Source organism: Temnothorax curvispinosus, unplaced genomic scaffold, assembly GCF_003070985.1.
Source record: "Temnothorax curvispinosus isolate PA1 unplaced genomic scaffold, ASM307098v1 QBEX01004768.1, whole genome shotgun sequence".
Taxonomy (NCBI): domain Eukaryota; kingdom Metazoa; phylum Arthropoda; class Insecta; order Hymenoptera; family Formicidae; genus Temnothorax; species Temnothorax curvispinosus.
This window is the reverse complement of record NW_020214548.1, coordinates 186732-202351: the sequence shown is the minus strand read 5'-3', so window position 1 is coordinate 202351 and position 15620 is coordinate 186732. Positions and strand designations below refer to the sequence as shown.

At 35.1% G+C, this 15620-nt stretch overlaps 1 protein-coding gene and 1 long non-coding RNA gene across 2 annotated transcripts; both read left to right on the top strand.

Annotated features, from left to right (window-relative positions):
• LOC112453924 lies at window positions 1–1310 on the top strand. The gene is made up of 2 exons (XR_003040682.1): window positions 1–62; window positions 177–1310. It is a non-coding gene; the product is annotated as an uncharacterized LOC112453924 (long non-coding RNA).
• A 7924-nt stretch (window positions 1311–9234) lies between these two features.
• LOC112453925 (trichohyalin-like) lies at window positions 9235–15011 on the top strand. The gene is made up of 2 exons (XM_025014971.1): window positions 9235–9523; window positions 13190–15011. Exon 2 carries the CDS (start codon window positions 13332–13334, stop codon window positions 14550–14552), a length of 1221 nt encoding a protein of 406 aa, XP_024870739.1. The 5' UTR covers window positions 9235–9523; window positions 13190–13331; the 3' UTR covers window positions 14553–15011.
• The last annotated feature ends 609 nt before the right edge of the window (window positions 15012–15620 follow it).

Sequence of the window (15620 nt, the reverse complement as noted above, 5' to 3'; positions counted from 1 at the left end):
TTTCAGATCGTAAGTTTTAAGTGTAAAGAACTGTGTGTTGTACGCTGTCGTTTTGTGAACATGTAAGTGCATTTTTAATGTTAACTTTTATTGGTTTTTTACGCTTGTTACTTTTTCTTTTGATATTGAATATTTAATATAATTTTTTATTCAGTTCTTACTCAATTCTTTGCCAGTTTTGCCAGTGACTATATAATCTTTTTGGAGAAGTGCACTTGAACACGGTACATTTGGACACCGTTCATTTGGACACAATCAATTGAACACCGTTTATTTGGACACGGTTCATTTGGACACCGTTCATTTGGATACCATTTATTTAGACACGGTTCATTTGGACATCATTCATTTAGACACGGTGCATTTGGACAACGTTCATTTGGAACACGGTGCATTTGAACACCGCTTATTTGGACACGGTGCATTCGGACACCGTTCATTTAGACATGGTGCATTTGGACACCGTTCATTTGAACACGATCATTCGGACACGATCAATTAGACACGGTTCATTTGGACACGGTTCATTTGGACACCATGTATTTGGACACGAATCATCTGGACACCATAAAAAATACGGCCTCTGCAGTTGGACACCGTAAAAAATGCGGCCTGTGCAGTTGGACACCGAAATGCGCGACCTATGCAGTTGGACACCAGAATACGCGGCCTGTGCAGATGGACACGAAAATGCGCGGCCTGTGCAGTTGGACACCGAAATGTGCGTGCATGGGGAGGGGGGGTGCAAAGATGGCGGAACTTTCGCTGACACCTATTATAAACTGTAGAACTCTTCGAGAACTATAGAATTTGATGGTAAAAATCAATTTTTTTGGAACTTGAGGTGCTCGCGGTCAGATTAAAAATTTGTTTAAAAATACTTGACCGGAACTATTGCTAAAACCTATCAGGAACTGTAAACTCTTCGAGAATATAAAATATCATGGTTAAAATTGATTTTTTCGAAACATAAGATGCCAGGGAAGTCAGCATCTTATATTTTCAAAAGTCATTTTTTTTAACTAAATCGACGGAACTATTTCTAAAACCTATCAGGAACTGTAGAACTATTGCGGGTGCAAATGGAACTGTTGATAAAACTTCCGATTTTTGAAAGTGAGGTGCCAACTTCACCGAGACCAATTCCTTGCCTTAGCACATCAGCAAATTTGGAATCTTTATTAGAAGATAATATTCTGTTTTATGTAGTTAAATCTCTACTAGACCCATATAAATTATAGCCTGTAAATAAAATTAACGAACATTGTATGACTTCTACGAATGTATTAATAAATATTTTTAGAATTATATATTTTTATAATGTATATCTAAATTTTGTTTATATTAATTTGTATTATGTTGCACATAAAATATATGTAGGTGATTCATTTTTAAATTGTTTTTATTATTCTTATTATTTTATTAATTATTATATTTTATAAATTATAAAGTGTAATTAATACATACATGTGCTTAATATAAATTAAAACAGGAGCCCCTTAAGCCTAGAAAAAAATCCATCCTATGTTATTTTTATGTTCTAGGCTTTCAAAAAATACAAAAAAATTCTCAGTTACTTGTCAACATCTATATTACAATATAGGTATTCAATAAGTTTTAAAGCCAAATATTAAACCTAATTGTTTATACGAAGCAAAATTTGAACACAAATGGGAAAAAAATTAAATTTTGTGTAAAAATGTATAACTTTGCAACAAATAAATATTAATAAAAATTATTACAGAGTTTTGTACTTCAATTTTTAATCTTTCAAAAGAATGTAGTCTTATTTGGGTTGATTTCAAAAAGTATAATTATTTTTACAAATAAAAATGGTATTTAGAGGGGTTTATTTGTATCCTAAATACAGAGAAAAATAAAGTTTAACTTGCTTTTGCTAAGAAATAAATTTTTATTATAAAAAAATTGTTAGTTATATAATATATCATTACAAATATAAAAGAAAATTATAAATAAAAAGTAAATATTGTTTTGTTTGGCGTTTCTCTCCGCCATTTTGTAAATAATACTCTACTAATGATAGAAGTATTTTAATTAGCAAAAACTGTTAAAATTATAGTGAAAAAATAAAAAAACGACATTTACTTATGTCGATAAACACTAACGCCGTCATCAATCTGGGTCGTGTAGGGTACAGACTTAATTTTACTGGGTCGTTGCTCGAACACGCATTAATGGAAACTGGCGTCACCGCGGCAGCGAAACCTCTTCTCTACTATTAACTTTTTTTAAGGAAGGATACCATACACTACTTCCTTCTCTCCAAGAAAAAATGCAAGAAAAAAATTTTGCTTGGGTCTTTAAGTCTTAAAGTCCCAGATTGATGATGAAGAGTTAATTAACATGATATTTTAATATTCTTTGATATGTGTATTAGTTAGAAATTGCGTGTTAATATTATAAAAGAAGTATTAAAGATATTAAAAGACATTAATCTACGCGTCAACACAAACTTGAAAGTAAAAAAAAAAAATAAACGCGTGGTCGCCACGCGCGTTAGAAGTGAAACTTCTGAAGGCAAGGCTTTGCCATAACTTTTCTAAAATTAATACAAAAACAATGCAACGGAATTAGTCACTCCAAGCCGCCCGCAACTCAAAAATATAGTGTTAAGGCCGGTTTTCACATGCAATGATTGGTGGCGCCAGGCCGCGCCAGTCGACTAACGCCAGTAAAAATGCAAGTGTAAACACTTGATACAAACTGGCGCTAGTAATGTGACGTTTACTGGCGGCTATTGGCCAAAGCATGTAACCTCAAATTCTGAGGTTATATGCTTGCTGTCATTTACTGTGTGTTTAATAAATGTTAAATATTTTCCATATTATACGCCAATTACTGTGTAAATACTTGTGAGTTTGCTAGTCGGTTCTGGCGCCAATGAATGCCAGTCAGTTGGCGCCACTAATCATTGCGTGTGAAAACCGGGCTTTACACGCAGTTATCCATCTCGCCAGTGCCGTACGCCTGGTCGAATTTTCGTGACGCGTTTAATTTCGAGTCGCAAAATCGAATTTACTTACTGATCCAAAAGAAGTTTACTTTGTACGCCTGTTGGTCGAATTTCCGTGACACTATTTCGTGACGTTTTTTCGTGTCGCACAATCAAACTTACTACCGTACCAAAGAAGTTTCATTTCGTACGCCTATATATTGGTCGAATTTTTGTTACACTTTTCGTGTCGCATAATCGAACTTACTACCGTGCCAGAAGAAGAACCATCTCGCCAACGCCGTACGCCTATTGGTCAAATTTTCGTTACACTTTTCGTGTCGCACAATCGAACTTACTACCGTACCAAAGAAGTTTCACTTCCGTTACACTTTTTCGTGTCGCGAATCAAACTCACGTGCCTAAAGAAGTTTCACTTCAATAAAATTCTTTTTTGCTTTCTTCAACCACTCACCCTTTTACACTTTACTACTCAAAGGCCTCAGTCCGGTGCTTTTATAAATCATCTCTATACCTTGCCGCATCGAAATTTGCGAAAACATCTCTCGTATGCGAGTGCGCTTCCTCGTAGAATCGTTTATTTCGTATAAAGTAGCGATGTATCATGTCGGGGCAGGACGGTCATATCGGGCAAGCCAGCCTTAATCTTACATGTGCCACGCTCCTCCTTCACGTTAATTTAGATATTTCTCATCGTCATCGTCCGGTTTATTTCCATCGCGCTTCCTCGTTTTTCTCGCCCACCTCTTCTATTTCTTGCTCTCTCGCGCGGAACGAGAGGAGAGCGCAAATGATCCCCCTCGGGGGCATTTACGTATCGTCCATACCTTAATCACGAGCCCTCTCAAATGGCCGGCGTAACGACTCACTTTAGTAATATTTAATATTTTAGCCGGCAGTCGTAAAGAACACGCGTAAGAATCATATAAATATAGAAATTTCAATGTGAGAATATATCACAGAGAAAAAGGTTTCTTTACATTTAGTAGTCCTATTTGTTTCATTAAAACAACATATACTTATACGAAATTTTTTTTAAATTTTGTGTTTTATTCAAGAAAATTATATTATTTAGTGGAAAAAACGGCAAGAATGTTATTTCGGGGGGCCCTCAATTTGATAGGTGTATTTTATAGATCTTTCGCTGAGAAAAAGAATGCCGCAAACCACAATGCGCTACGATGCATAGTTTTCAAGATATCAAATATAATTTTTCACATAGTATATAATAATATACACAAAATTAGCAGTGAGAGAGAGAGAGAGAGAGAGAGAAAGAGAGAAACAGTATACACGTAAGCGGGAGAGAGGCTACCGCCCCTATCCCGCAAGCAGGTGGGTGGGGATGAACCTCGGTTCGCGTGAAAAGTTAAAAACCCGTTTTTTCTTCTTTCATCGCTTCGTATGAAAAGTTGCATTGTGTAAAAATATTTAATATCTGTAACAGAAATAATTTGTTATAGCAGAGAATGGTTAGAGGATATTGAAAAGTGGCACTTGATGGTGACACCTCGTTTCGCGTGGAAAGTGTATGCGTGGAGGCAGTATAGGTTCCGCCCCCCTGGGGCTCCACTACCGTTAAACTAGACACATAGTGTGCCTTGCAAAGTACATGCGTGAACTTTCCACACGGGGTAAATTGCAAACCCTATATATAATACCATATACAACAATATTGGTGTTATTACATTTAAAAATCGATATCTCAAAAACTATGCATCGTAGCGCATTGTGGTTTGCGGAATTCTTTTTCTCAGCGTAAGATCTATCAAATACACCTATCAAATTGAAGGGCCCCAGAAATAACATTATCCCCGAAAGAACACTATTATTTAAAGTGATATCTTCCAATAAATAACTATTACCATTTTTGATAAAATTCCGAAGTCACTGCGAATGATAAGCGCTTTCACCTCTAGGCGGCCTAATTACTCAAATGTGAAATTTGACCAGAGATTGTATCAAGAGACACAGTGTCTCGCGCCAAGTAGGTATGTGAAGTGAGACCGCATCGTGGATCTTTTACGCGACGAGTTGCGAGTACCCGAGATTTTGAGATCTCGATAACCAGTGAACAGATCAAGTTCTTACTAGGCTTAATGGATAACTTGAACCGAATTTATATAATAAAAGTGTTTTTATTTTTCTTTAGTATAAAACTCCACGATGAAAGCGCCTTATCTAACACTCACAGTTCTACACATCATTAGAATCCATCACCCGGGTTATCCGCGTGATAGATATAACAATTAGTTACTATTTATTTATTTATATATATGTGGTAGTCGACCGCTACATATATAAATAAATAAATAATATATAATTATTTAAGTAAAATAAGCTAATTATTTATGTAAAACAATACATTTTTTTCAGAGATTTTTTATAAAGCATTGATATTGTTTGAATAAAACAATATCATTGAAGCCAAAGAGAACATGTCTTTCGTTTAAAACAACTTTTTTATTTAAGACGAAGATACATATTCTTTGAAAAATCTAACAATCGTAGTTATTGATCGAAATATTAGTTTGTTTGGACCATTCTAATCGTCTTTGTTTGGATGCTATAAAAATTAAATCCAAAGAAATCTTATTCTCTGTGATATATATTTTGCAATATACACACACAAATATTTTTATCATATACCTTGTTATGTACTTATATTGCGTATGTGTATGTATTGAGCACGTGTGTATATTTTTTTCTCACATTGTACATATTCTAATAAATTCAGTTTTTGATAGTGATAATATAATACCTTTTCCATCGCGTTATCGCACACTTACCATTCATTACTCTTTGCAAAGAAAGATATTAGACATCTCTTCGGCACGAGATTTATGCAGCGTTTTAACTTCTCTCTTTTTTAAATAATCTTTTCCAAGATTAAAATCCCCAGTTCTTCATGCTCGTGCGCGTAAGGACTCGAGAGGCGTGACCGGACAATAAAGGTGCTTGATGCATATTACGGTGATTAGTGTCACTATCCTCATATCAAGTTACGACTCTATTAAAACGACCGGTTTCTATGGAGTAATAGCGCCGCCGCCGCCGCCGCTACCGTTGAGCTTATTTTAATAATGCTATTAAGTCACGTCCTCCTTCAGTTGAAACCATTTCTAAATACGAGCACTCTCTATATCTTTCTATACATCTCGCTTCGTATCTCTTACCGTCACAGCTCTCGTCGAGCCCGGCGTGTCTCGGATTCTTGAATGATTATGAGCCGTTTCCCTCCGAACCGCGACGTTGAAACAGGTTCTCGCAAAAGTGCGAATGGCAATGGCCGACAACCGCTATCAAAATCCATAAAAATGGAACCAATTTGCCTTTATATCCTGACACTCGTGCAGTACTACCTTTCGGCGCGGTTTGTGAGCGGAGTAAATAAAGATAAGGAAATGTATACATTCCTGTATGGCACTCTTTTTACAGGATGCCATTTCTCAAACGCAACACAATCCGGATGTTATGAAACTTTTAATACTAAGTGTTAATTTACAAAGTTCCTGAACAGTTTTTTTTTTTAAATGTAAAATGTAACATATACAGAGTGTCCCACATTTTTCCGTACAAACTTTAGTAGTATAATGTTCTATGAGCAAAAATAAGAAAAAAAATGTACATAAACATAGACCCCAAAATGATTTATTAGAAAGTTATAGCAAAAGTTAGAATTTCGTACTGAAGAAATTCTAATTTTTGTACGGAAAAACCTGAGACATTCTATATTACCTATATTAAAAGCTTCCAGCACAAAAATCCACACAAATATCTCGAAGTCTGTAAGTTTTAGAAGGAAACTCTTCAGACAAAAGTTATTTAGTGTTAAAAGAGTCATCTGATATGCGTGTGTGTGTGTAGTAACCTTTATTTGACCTTAGGTCAGAGCACTATTTCAAGGTCAACTTAGTTTTTCCTAACAAAAACCTAAAAAATTATCATATATTCTTGTAGTTGATATCGAGACGTTTTCAAAACACTGTAATAAAGCTCTTTTTCGCTAAAAATTTCCTGAGATATTTTAAATTCTATCTTGATATTTTTAATATAAAATATGAAATATCTCGTAAAGTAGGTATTCACTTTTCAATGATTTTACTCTAATAGTTTTAACCCTCAGGGTACGCAGTGAGTTAGCGTAACCCGAGCGAATTTTGAAAGGATTAATGATTTTGAAATGGATTAACGAGATTCCCACTGTCCCTATCTACTATCTAGCGAACTGTCAAGGGCATGGAAAAATTAACGGGGAAAGAAGACCCTGTTGAGCTTGACTCTAGTCTGGCACTGTAAGGAGACATGAGAGGTGTAGCATATGTGGGAGATGGCAACATCGCCGGTGAAATACCACTACTTTCATCGTTTCCTTACTTACTCGGTTAGGCGGAGCGCGCCATTTCAAAGAAAGTGAATGGTGGAGGTCCGTACCGGGGGGAAAAATCTTTGAGGTAGCTACTATGTGAGCGCCAAGGGGCAGCGTCAGTCTACGCTTGGTGCTCAAGTTATACGATTTTGAAAATTGAACTCGGGTAGTCTACACCCAGTCCATACGGAACGTTACAAAATCCGTGTTTTTCAAAAAAAAAAAAAATTTGTGTTTTTCGAGTATTTGCTGCAGTAAAGTTTTTTTTCCCCTTTTTTTTATTCTGGTATGTATAATTTACTATTTTTAATATACTTTTGTGCATTCTAACCTTAAAATGATGCTCTGTAGCATACCAGCATAACGTATCCGTGCATGCATGTTAATATTATTTCAATTTTTGTTATTTATTTATATTATACTAATTATATTATACTAATCAACAACATCCAAAAGAACTATTTTTACTTTAAGATATTTTTTTTTGCGTTATTACGATAAATCAAGCAAGTAACGTTATATCGCTATCGCAAAAGACGGGTATTTTCATAGTTCAAAAAAAATATACTTTTTGTAATGGATCAAAAAACGAATTCAGCCATTTCAAAGAACAACTTTTTAGCTTTCAAACGCGACTTAAAAATGTCGATATCTTTTTTTCATAAAGTTATGCAATTTAAAAGAAAAAGTAAATTTTTATGAAAATTTTTTTAGAATGGTTTACATTTTCAAATGTATTTTTATTTAAACAAGTAATGTAATAAATCTATCAACGCCATTGTATTTTTGAGAAAATTTTCGATCCAAAGAAAAAAAATTTGTTTTAATTGACAAATTACAGCCTGATATACAGTCAATCAAAGTCGCCGGGTTAGGCTAACCCATGTCCGTACGGAACGTAACTTTTTTATAGTCTGTACCCTGAGGGTTAAACGTGAAATAATGAAAGAAATTAATTGTTGTAAAAAAATAATAAAAAAATATTTAGAAAAATTCTATTGCAATACATTTTGCAAAATTGCAAATATAAAAATTTATATTTTTATTCGATTTCTTTCATTATTCGACGTATAAAAGAATCAAGGTAAAATTATAAAAAAGTGAATACTTTACAAGATATTTTCTATTTTATATTAAAAATATCAAGATAGAATTTAAAATATCAGGAAATTTTTAACGAAAAAGAGCTTTAATTATTATAGTGTTTTGTAAACGTCTCGACATCAACTACAAGAATATGTAATAAAAAATAGAGGTTTCTGTTTGGAAAAACTAAGTTGACCTTGAAATAGTGCTGTGACCTTAACCCAAGGTCAAATAAAGGTCACCACACACGCACATCAAATAATCCCCTCAACACTAAGCAACTGTTGTCTAAAAAGTTTCCTTCTAAAACTTATGGGTTTTGAAATATTTGTGTGGATCTTTTAAAATGAGATACTCTGTATATATTAAAATTAACAGCAACTTTAAATTAAGATATATTACAATGTATCATTATCACTTTCTCCCAGGTATAACGGATTATCGTCGCGTCTAGACTAGCACAATTAAACCGTATCGAAAGAATATCCGAATATATTTAGAAATTATATATTTGGTGCAGTTATTCAATAACCACAGGTACAGTTCGCCACGGTTACGAAACCGAGTCAAATATCCCAACGTGTTCCGTTCCGACCTTCGTACTCTACGCATACTTATCTAGCATCTCACACACATAATCACACGCCTCCAACATCCACTTTTCAGGGCCGTACGTTCCCGCGGGGGCCCGTCAGAGTCTCCGACTCGGAGGTCGGAGGGATGGGTTTAAAGGGGCCGCGGCAAAGAGCGGTGCTGTGGCTCGCGTGTGCTCCGACGCGGAAAGCCGGTTAGTCGGTCTCAATCCGCCGCGCCGTGCCGTTCGTGTTAAACCCGTGCGTTCTCCGAGTCGCGTGTTTCGAGCCGGCAAATTGAACGACGTGTCGACGGGGCCGGAAACGCCGAAGGGATCCCGAAGCGGCGCAGATTCGTCGCCCCGGTTTGCGTCCGTCTCGACGACGGCGACGTGTCCGGCGTGAAATAAAGATTCCTTTGTTTCTCGATGTACCTTCGATTGTTATACATTTAGTGTGTTGGTGCACGTGGCTGCTGCGGTTCATACACGAATTTGGTGTCCACGGACCTGCGCACAAAGGGTACGTTTATCTTGTTTTCATAGTTATAATTCCACGACGGCGCACGCGTCCTCGTGCGGTCGGAGTCACCGCGTTCATTGAAAAAATGCGATATACAATCAATATATTAACTGTGAATGGGTTAGTTGACGAGGTTTTACTCTCAGTATATACAGTGATACAATTAGTGACAACTGGGAATCTTGATACATTTCGTGCACATTGAAGTTTTCTCAGGAAACCCCGAGAAGTTAACTTAACCAAATGTACAGTGGATAAAAAAACTGTTTACACTCTATCTTGTTTGGAATAATTTTATATGAGTCAGAAAGATATTACTGCATTTTTACTGTATTTTTATTGGAATACATTTCCCAGATAGCACAGATGATCATTATAAACTCAAAAAGGATTCGTGAAATTGTTAAGTATACCGAAGAAAACACATTTTTTTCACATTAAATTTTTCTTCTAAGAAGATAAAATGTGCAAACTCTTTTTTTATCATTCATTGCATTAATAAAAAGTTAAATTATAAATTAAATAAAATAAAACTTAAAACTAAACTAAATATATATTAAATAAAATTAAAAACTAAATAAAAGTAATAGTTTAAATTTAAAAGTGAAAAATTGTGAAAATGCTGTCTGCTTCTAATTTATTATGGAATTGTAGAACTTTCTTTCTTTTGTTTTATTCTTGGAGATTAGAAATCTCAAAATATTTAATGTAAAAATTTTTCTTGGACGCGAACAATCATTAATCTTTCTACACAATACGTCTTTAAAACAATTATTGCTAAATGTACGAGATTGAAATGCTCATAATTTCGTAGAACGTTTTACTCTATAAAATCTGTTGCATGTGCATAAAGCGTAAAGCCATGCTCGAACTATTCTCAAACCGGGCAAGCGATATTGTGCTATTAGTAATGTCTACATACATTTTAACGATCAGCAACAATTATATCGTTGCTCATACATAAATCAAAACGGTTCGTTGAGCAAGAGTCGCTGCTGTTTAATGAAATAAGTGACCTTGAATCGCCCAAGAATGATACTGCTCAAGCTCGACGCTTTGTTCTTTGATATTAAAGAGAACATCTTCCAAGTATCATATACTTTATCTTTGTAATTTTTGTGATAAAATACGTTTTAAACATTTCTCTGTATTTTGGAAATAATCCTTAATACTTTTCATTTTAAAAATAAAATATTGCTTTTAATAAAAATTTTTTTTACAAAACTGGTATAAAATAATATTTCATAATAAAACAATTCGCAAATTTCTTATTTTATAATGCAATATATGTAATGCAATTTTAATGGAATGTAATTTTAACAAAGTTATTTGTAATTGTAATATGCATTTGTAGGTCTTGATATTGATTGAAGCCAAATAATTCTCATACATTTTGAGAATTTGGAGTCGTACTTTTTACTTGATGCAAGCTATAATATATTATATTAAGCTAAGAGATATTTGAATTATTATCTATCAATAACGTTATTGCAAAATCCTGCCATTGATGTTTTGATAAAACGTACCTACGCTAACTGTGTGGGCACTTCAGTAAATTACAGTCCTGCACTCAAACCGGCAGCTGCTTTAGTCGAACAAGCGGCTCGCAATTGTAGAACACATATGTCAAAGTCATAGGGACAGAGTGCTGATTCAATCTTGGTATCTTTTTAGAAAACTCGAAGGATGATTTGTAAGCCATTTCGTCGCGTTCTAGATCGATCCTCGTATGCAACGTGCTTCATCCTCTTACATGTACCTATATGAAAGCAAGTACTCGATTTCCTAATCTTCTGACAAACATAAATAAATTATTTCTATTTTAATTTGTACATCATATTAGATACGATATAGATATATTAAAGATATTAAATGTTATATGATAAACAATTAAAAAGAATTCGTTGATAAATCTAAATATCTGTTAATAACAATATTATGGCATAAATTACATCCGTTTTACTTTCCTGTTTCTTGATCGTTAGTAGAATCGCTAATTGCTTTACTATTGATAAATCTTATTCAAGGATGAATAAGTAAATTCTCATGCTATTTATATAAATTATTGAATATAGTCATCTTATAATATAATTACGACAACGAACATGCGCCTATCTCACGCAAACGCGCCTAATCATCATGATCCTAAGTAAGTTCAAGGCTTGTTTATGCATCGAACACACAATACTTGAAACCTAACAATAGTTTTCATTTTCATTATTATCAACAATAGAGCTATTACGGAAAAAGTATAGCGGCATCGCAGCTCACTTCTCCCATTCACTGCTGGATTAACCCAATTCAATGCGTGTGCGAACATTTCCAAGGCGCGCTTAAATCTCGCAAGGAAAAATTGTGGGGGAAGGGGGAGAGAAAGAGAAGAAAAAGAAGAAGAAAAAGTAGTAGTAGTAGCCAACGTGAAGGCTACCGTTAATCTGAACGTTGATGCGGCTCGGTATACACGAGCATAGGTCTCGCGTCATGCGAGATGCAAATGCGACTTGTAGCAACGGTGCAAGCCGCATCGCGAGAAATTTTTTGTTGCTGACAAGCCGAGCGCTTCTTTCTCGCCGTGCCGCGGCATGTTTCCCGCGTGAGTCGCGCGATGTCGAATCAGACGACGCGTTAATTAATTAGCACGTCCGCTTTCGCGCGGTAGAGAATGAATAGAAAAGACACAAAAACGCATAATATGATGTGGCTCGCTTAACGAGCAGAAATCGACCAAATAATGCGATGTTTAATGCATGAGCCTCGGCATGAGCTTTTTAAGAGTATGCTATGAAGATATCCTATACGCATATTTTAATTTACAGAATTAGAATGTATGTACATAATGTATACAAGCCATTAAAAAAAGAGTTAATTAGCAACAATGCACACATACAATTGTAAAAAGATCAGTTTACGTAATTATTCAATAAATATTAAAATGTAAAATCTTATATTACTCTATATGTATATGTCAACATATTGTTATAATGAATTATAAATGTCAACGTATTAGCATAATAAATAAATAATTATTATTTAAATAATAAATAAATTATTATTATTATTGTTTCCATTGTAATATTGTAATTATTAATCAATGAAAATTCTGGAAAACGGTAGCATCAAACAGAAAATTGATTTGGTCGATTTATTTAAGAAGAATACTATAGCGCAATAAATATACCGAATTTAAATACCAAACTTAATCGCTCAAGTTTAACTCTATACAAATATTTAATACTATTATATATTATATATTATATATTATACTATATTATAATATAGTATATATTATAATAGTATATAGTATATATTATAATATATATAATATATTATAATATATAATATTATTATATATTATAATACATTATTTGGCTTAATAAATCATATATGCATATGATTCCGGTAAGCCATTTCTTTATTCCTTAATATTTTTTTAACTAATTATTTATTTATTCTAAGATTTGCGTAAAATTACATAATTCTATTGCCACGTTTACCTATTATTGGATCACTACTCACATTAAATCTTATACTTTTATGCTATACATCGCAAACGTCTTCATAAATTGCAATAAGAATTCTTAAAGATGTATAGATACATTTATTATTTCCGCATTTAAGTTAATCCATTTTCTACAAGACTGTAATGAACTAGCATAACCCTTGCAGGCGAAACCAGAAGATTATGACCAACTTCCAACGTGTTAAAACGCAGCCCAGCTAATCAACGGCTCCCATCTAATTCCACGATCTCTGTCGTACGAACGCACGATCTCTTTCGGATCAATAGAACAAAAACCAACTATTAACGATGGAAGAAATACCCCCGAGCAACGAGAGCGCTTTGTACTTTGCGAAGTTTCGTCGCAGTTGTCGCAACCGCGAGTCTTATGACGCGATCGCGGAATTGGCGGCTGAATTACGGCGTGCCTATATGGTAAAAGGGCTGCAGGCTCAGCTTGATGAGAAACAGGCTCACGAATACGCCGAGCTCGTGCGAAAACGCGAGATCGCCGACCTGATCCGCAAGGAACAACAGGAAGTGTTGGAGGAGGATCTCCGGTGCCGGTCGGCGATTTTACGGAAGTCGGAGGCGTACAGGCGGCAGCTGGACGAGCAGTTGACACGAAAGGAGGAAGAGAAAAGAGTCATTGTGGAAGAGGCTCGTGAGTACAGGAAGTTCTTGGAAGAAGTGGACCGAGTGCAGGAGGAACAGGAACGGTCGAAGGCGCTGGAGAAAAAATCCGAGCTTGTGGAGAGGACGAGGCAAGAGAGACTGATCTTCGAGGAGATGAGAGAAGTTCGTCGACAGGAGGAGCGTGAAGCGGAAGAGGAGAAGCGACTGAAAGATCTAGAGTACTTGAAGGAGATAGAGGAGAGATCGAAGGAGGTGAGCAGACTTCGACAGGAGCAGATGGAGAGGCGCGAGCGTATCCTGCTGGAAACAACGAGGATAATGCTGGACGCTCAGGCTCGAAAACGAGAGAAGGAAGAGCGACTGATTGATCTTGTAGCTGAAGAGATTAGGTGCGAGCTTGTAATCAGGGAGATGGAGGAGGCAATGCGTAGGAAAAAGATGCAGCAAGAACTGGCGGCTACTTTACGGGAACAGATAGTCTTCACAGAACAGTGCAAACTGCGTTTTGTGGAGGAGGATAGAGCATGGGCCGAGGAAGTTATAAGGAAGATTATGGAAGATGAGAAGATGGCGAGGTGCACGGCGGAGGCGAAGAGAAGGATGAAAGTACAGTACCGGAAGGACCTGGAGAGTTTGATTGAGCACCGCCGCAGGATTCGTGAGGAGGAGATTGCTAGGATTGAGGAAATCGTTAAAGAGCAACAGAGATTGGAACTAGTTGAGGCGGAACGCGCGAAGGAAGAGAGAAAACGCTTGTTGATGATACACGCAGCTAATATTGCGGACTTCGTGAATAGAGCGACTCTCACGGCTGAAGAACAAGAGATCCTTGACGAATTGATGAAAAAAAATGGGGACGGTGAAAATATCGACGATAGAGACGTGAAAGATTAAACGAGATAATAAAGCCTAACTAATAGTAAGACAATTTTATCTCTAGATGAAATATTCACTAGTACTCTTAGCGAGAGAATCCGTTAAGAAGGTAAAGAAAATAATAACGAAAAACTATTGTACTAGCTGTCCACGGAAGCAATGGTCGATCTGAGTTCACAGTAATCACAGTATTCACAAGTAACTAAGATTGGTAGATAAAGAGAAAGAAGCTAAGATCGACGAAGAGAGTAACATTAAAATTAAAAAGGAAGTACAATGTTATATATACGTAGAAAAAGAATCGCTTAGAAAGAGGCCAAGAGAGAGATCGAAGAAAGAAACGCCAAAGGAATTGCAGTGATCTACGAGGAGAAAACTGAGATTGACGACGACAGTAATGTTAAAGATGAAGAAAAAACGTGTTCCTTCTTCAACTTTTTGTGTGTTTATTAACAAGAAAGGGAAAAATTCATAAGAGATTAAAATTTAATCCATTATTTACTTTGGAAAAAAATTTATGAATTATTTTGTTAACAATTTTTAGAATATCAAAAAGAATTTATAAAGATTGGCGATCGATTGCACGTATATGTAATATTTACGTTTAATAAAAAGTTAATTATTGGGATGGAATCTTGGTTATTTATTTACGTACTGTTAGAACATGCCATGTCAAGAACCATTAAAGTAGTCGATCTGATCGCGAGATACAAATGAGGCTTACGGAGGAGTTTTATATCGTCAAAGAAATTGAACCACGAGAGAAGAACGTTGAAAAAAGCCAATTGAAAAAAATAGAGGATTCAAAAATAACTGCAAAAAAATTAAGGGTCGTTTAAAGTAGACATACACGAAGGACTTCTCAGAAATTTAATTTATATATTAAAAAAAGTTTTATAGAAAATAGATTTGCATAGTATTAATAATGTAATAATAATGATTTTGGCGAGTTTTACGACAGCAGATTATTGTACTAGATTTTTAACTAACAATAGATATTGAGATACTTAATTATAATATATAAAATATTAAGTTATAAATAAAAGATTGTCATTAAATCAATTCTTTTAATTTTTTGATTTAACA

What these genes read in the sequence shown, in the direction of transcription:
- LOC112453925 (XM_025014971.1), top strand. Translation starts at nt 13,332, where the DNA reads ATGGAAGAAATACCCCCGAGCAACGAGAGCGCTTTGTACTTTGCGAAG.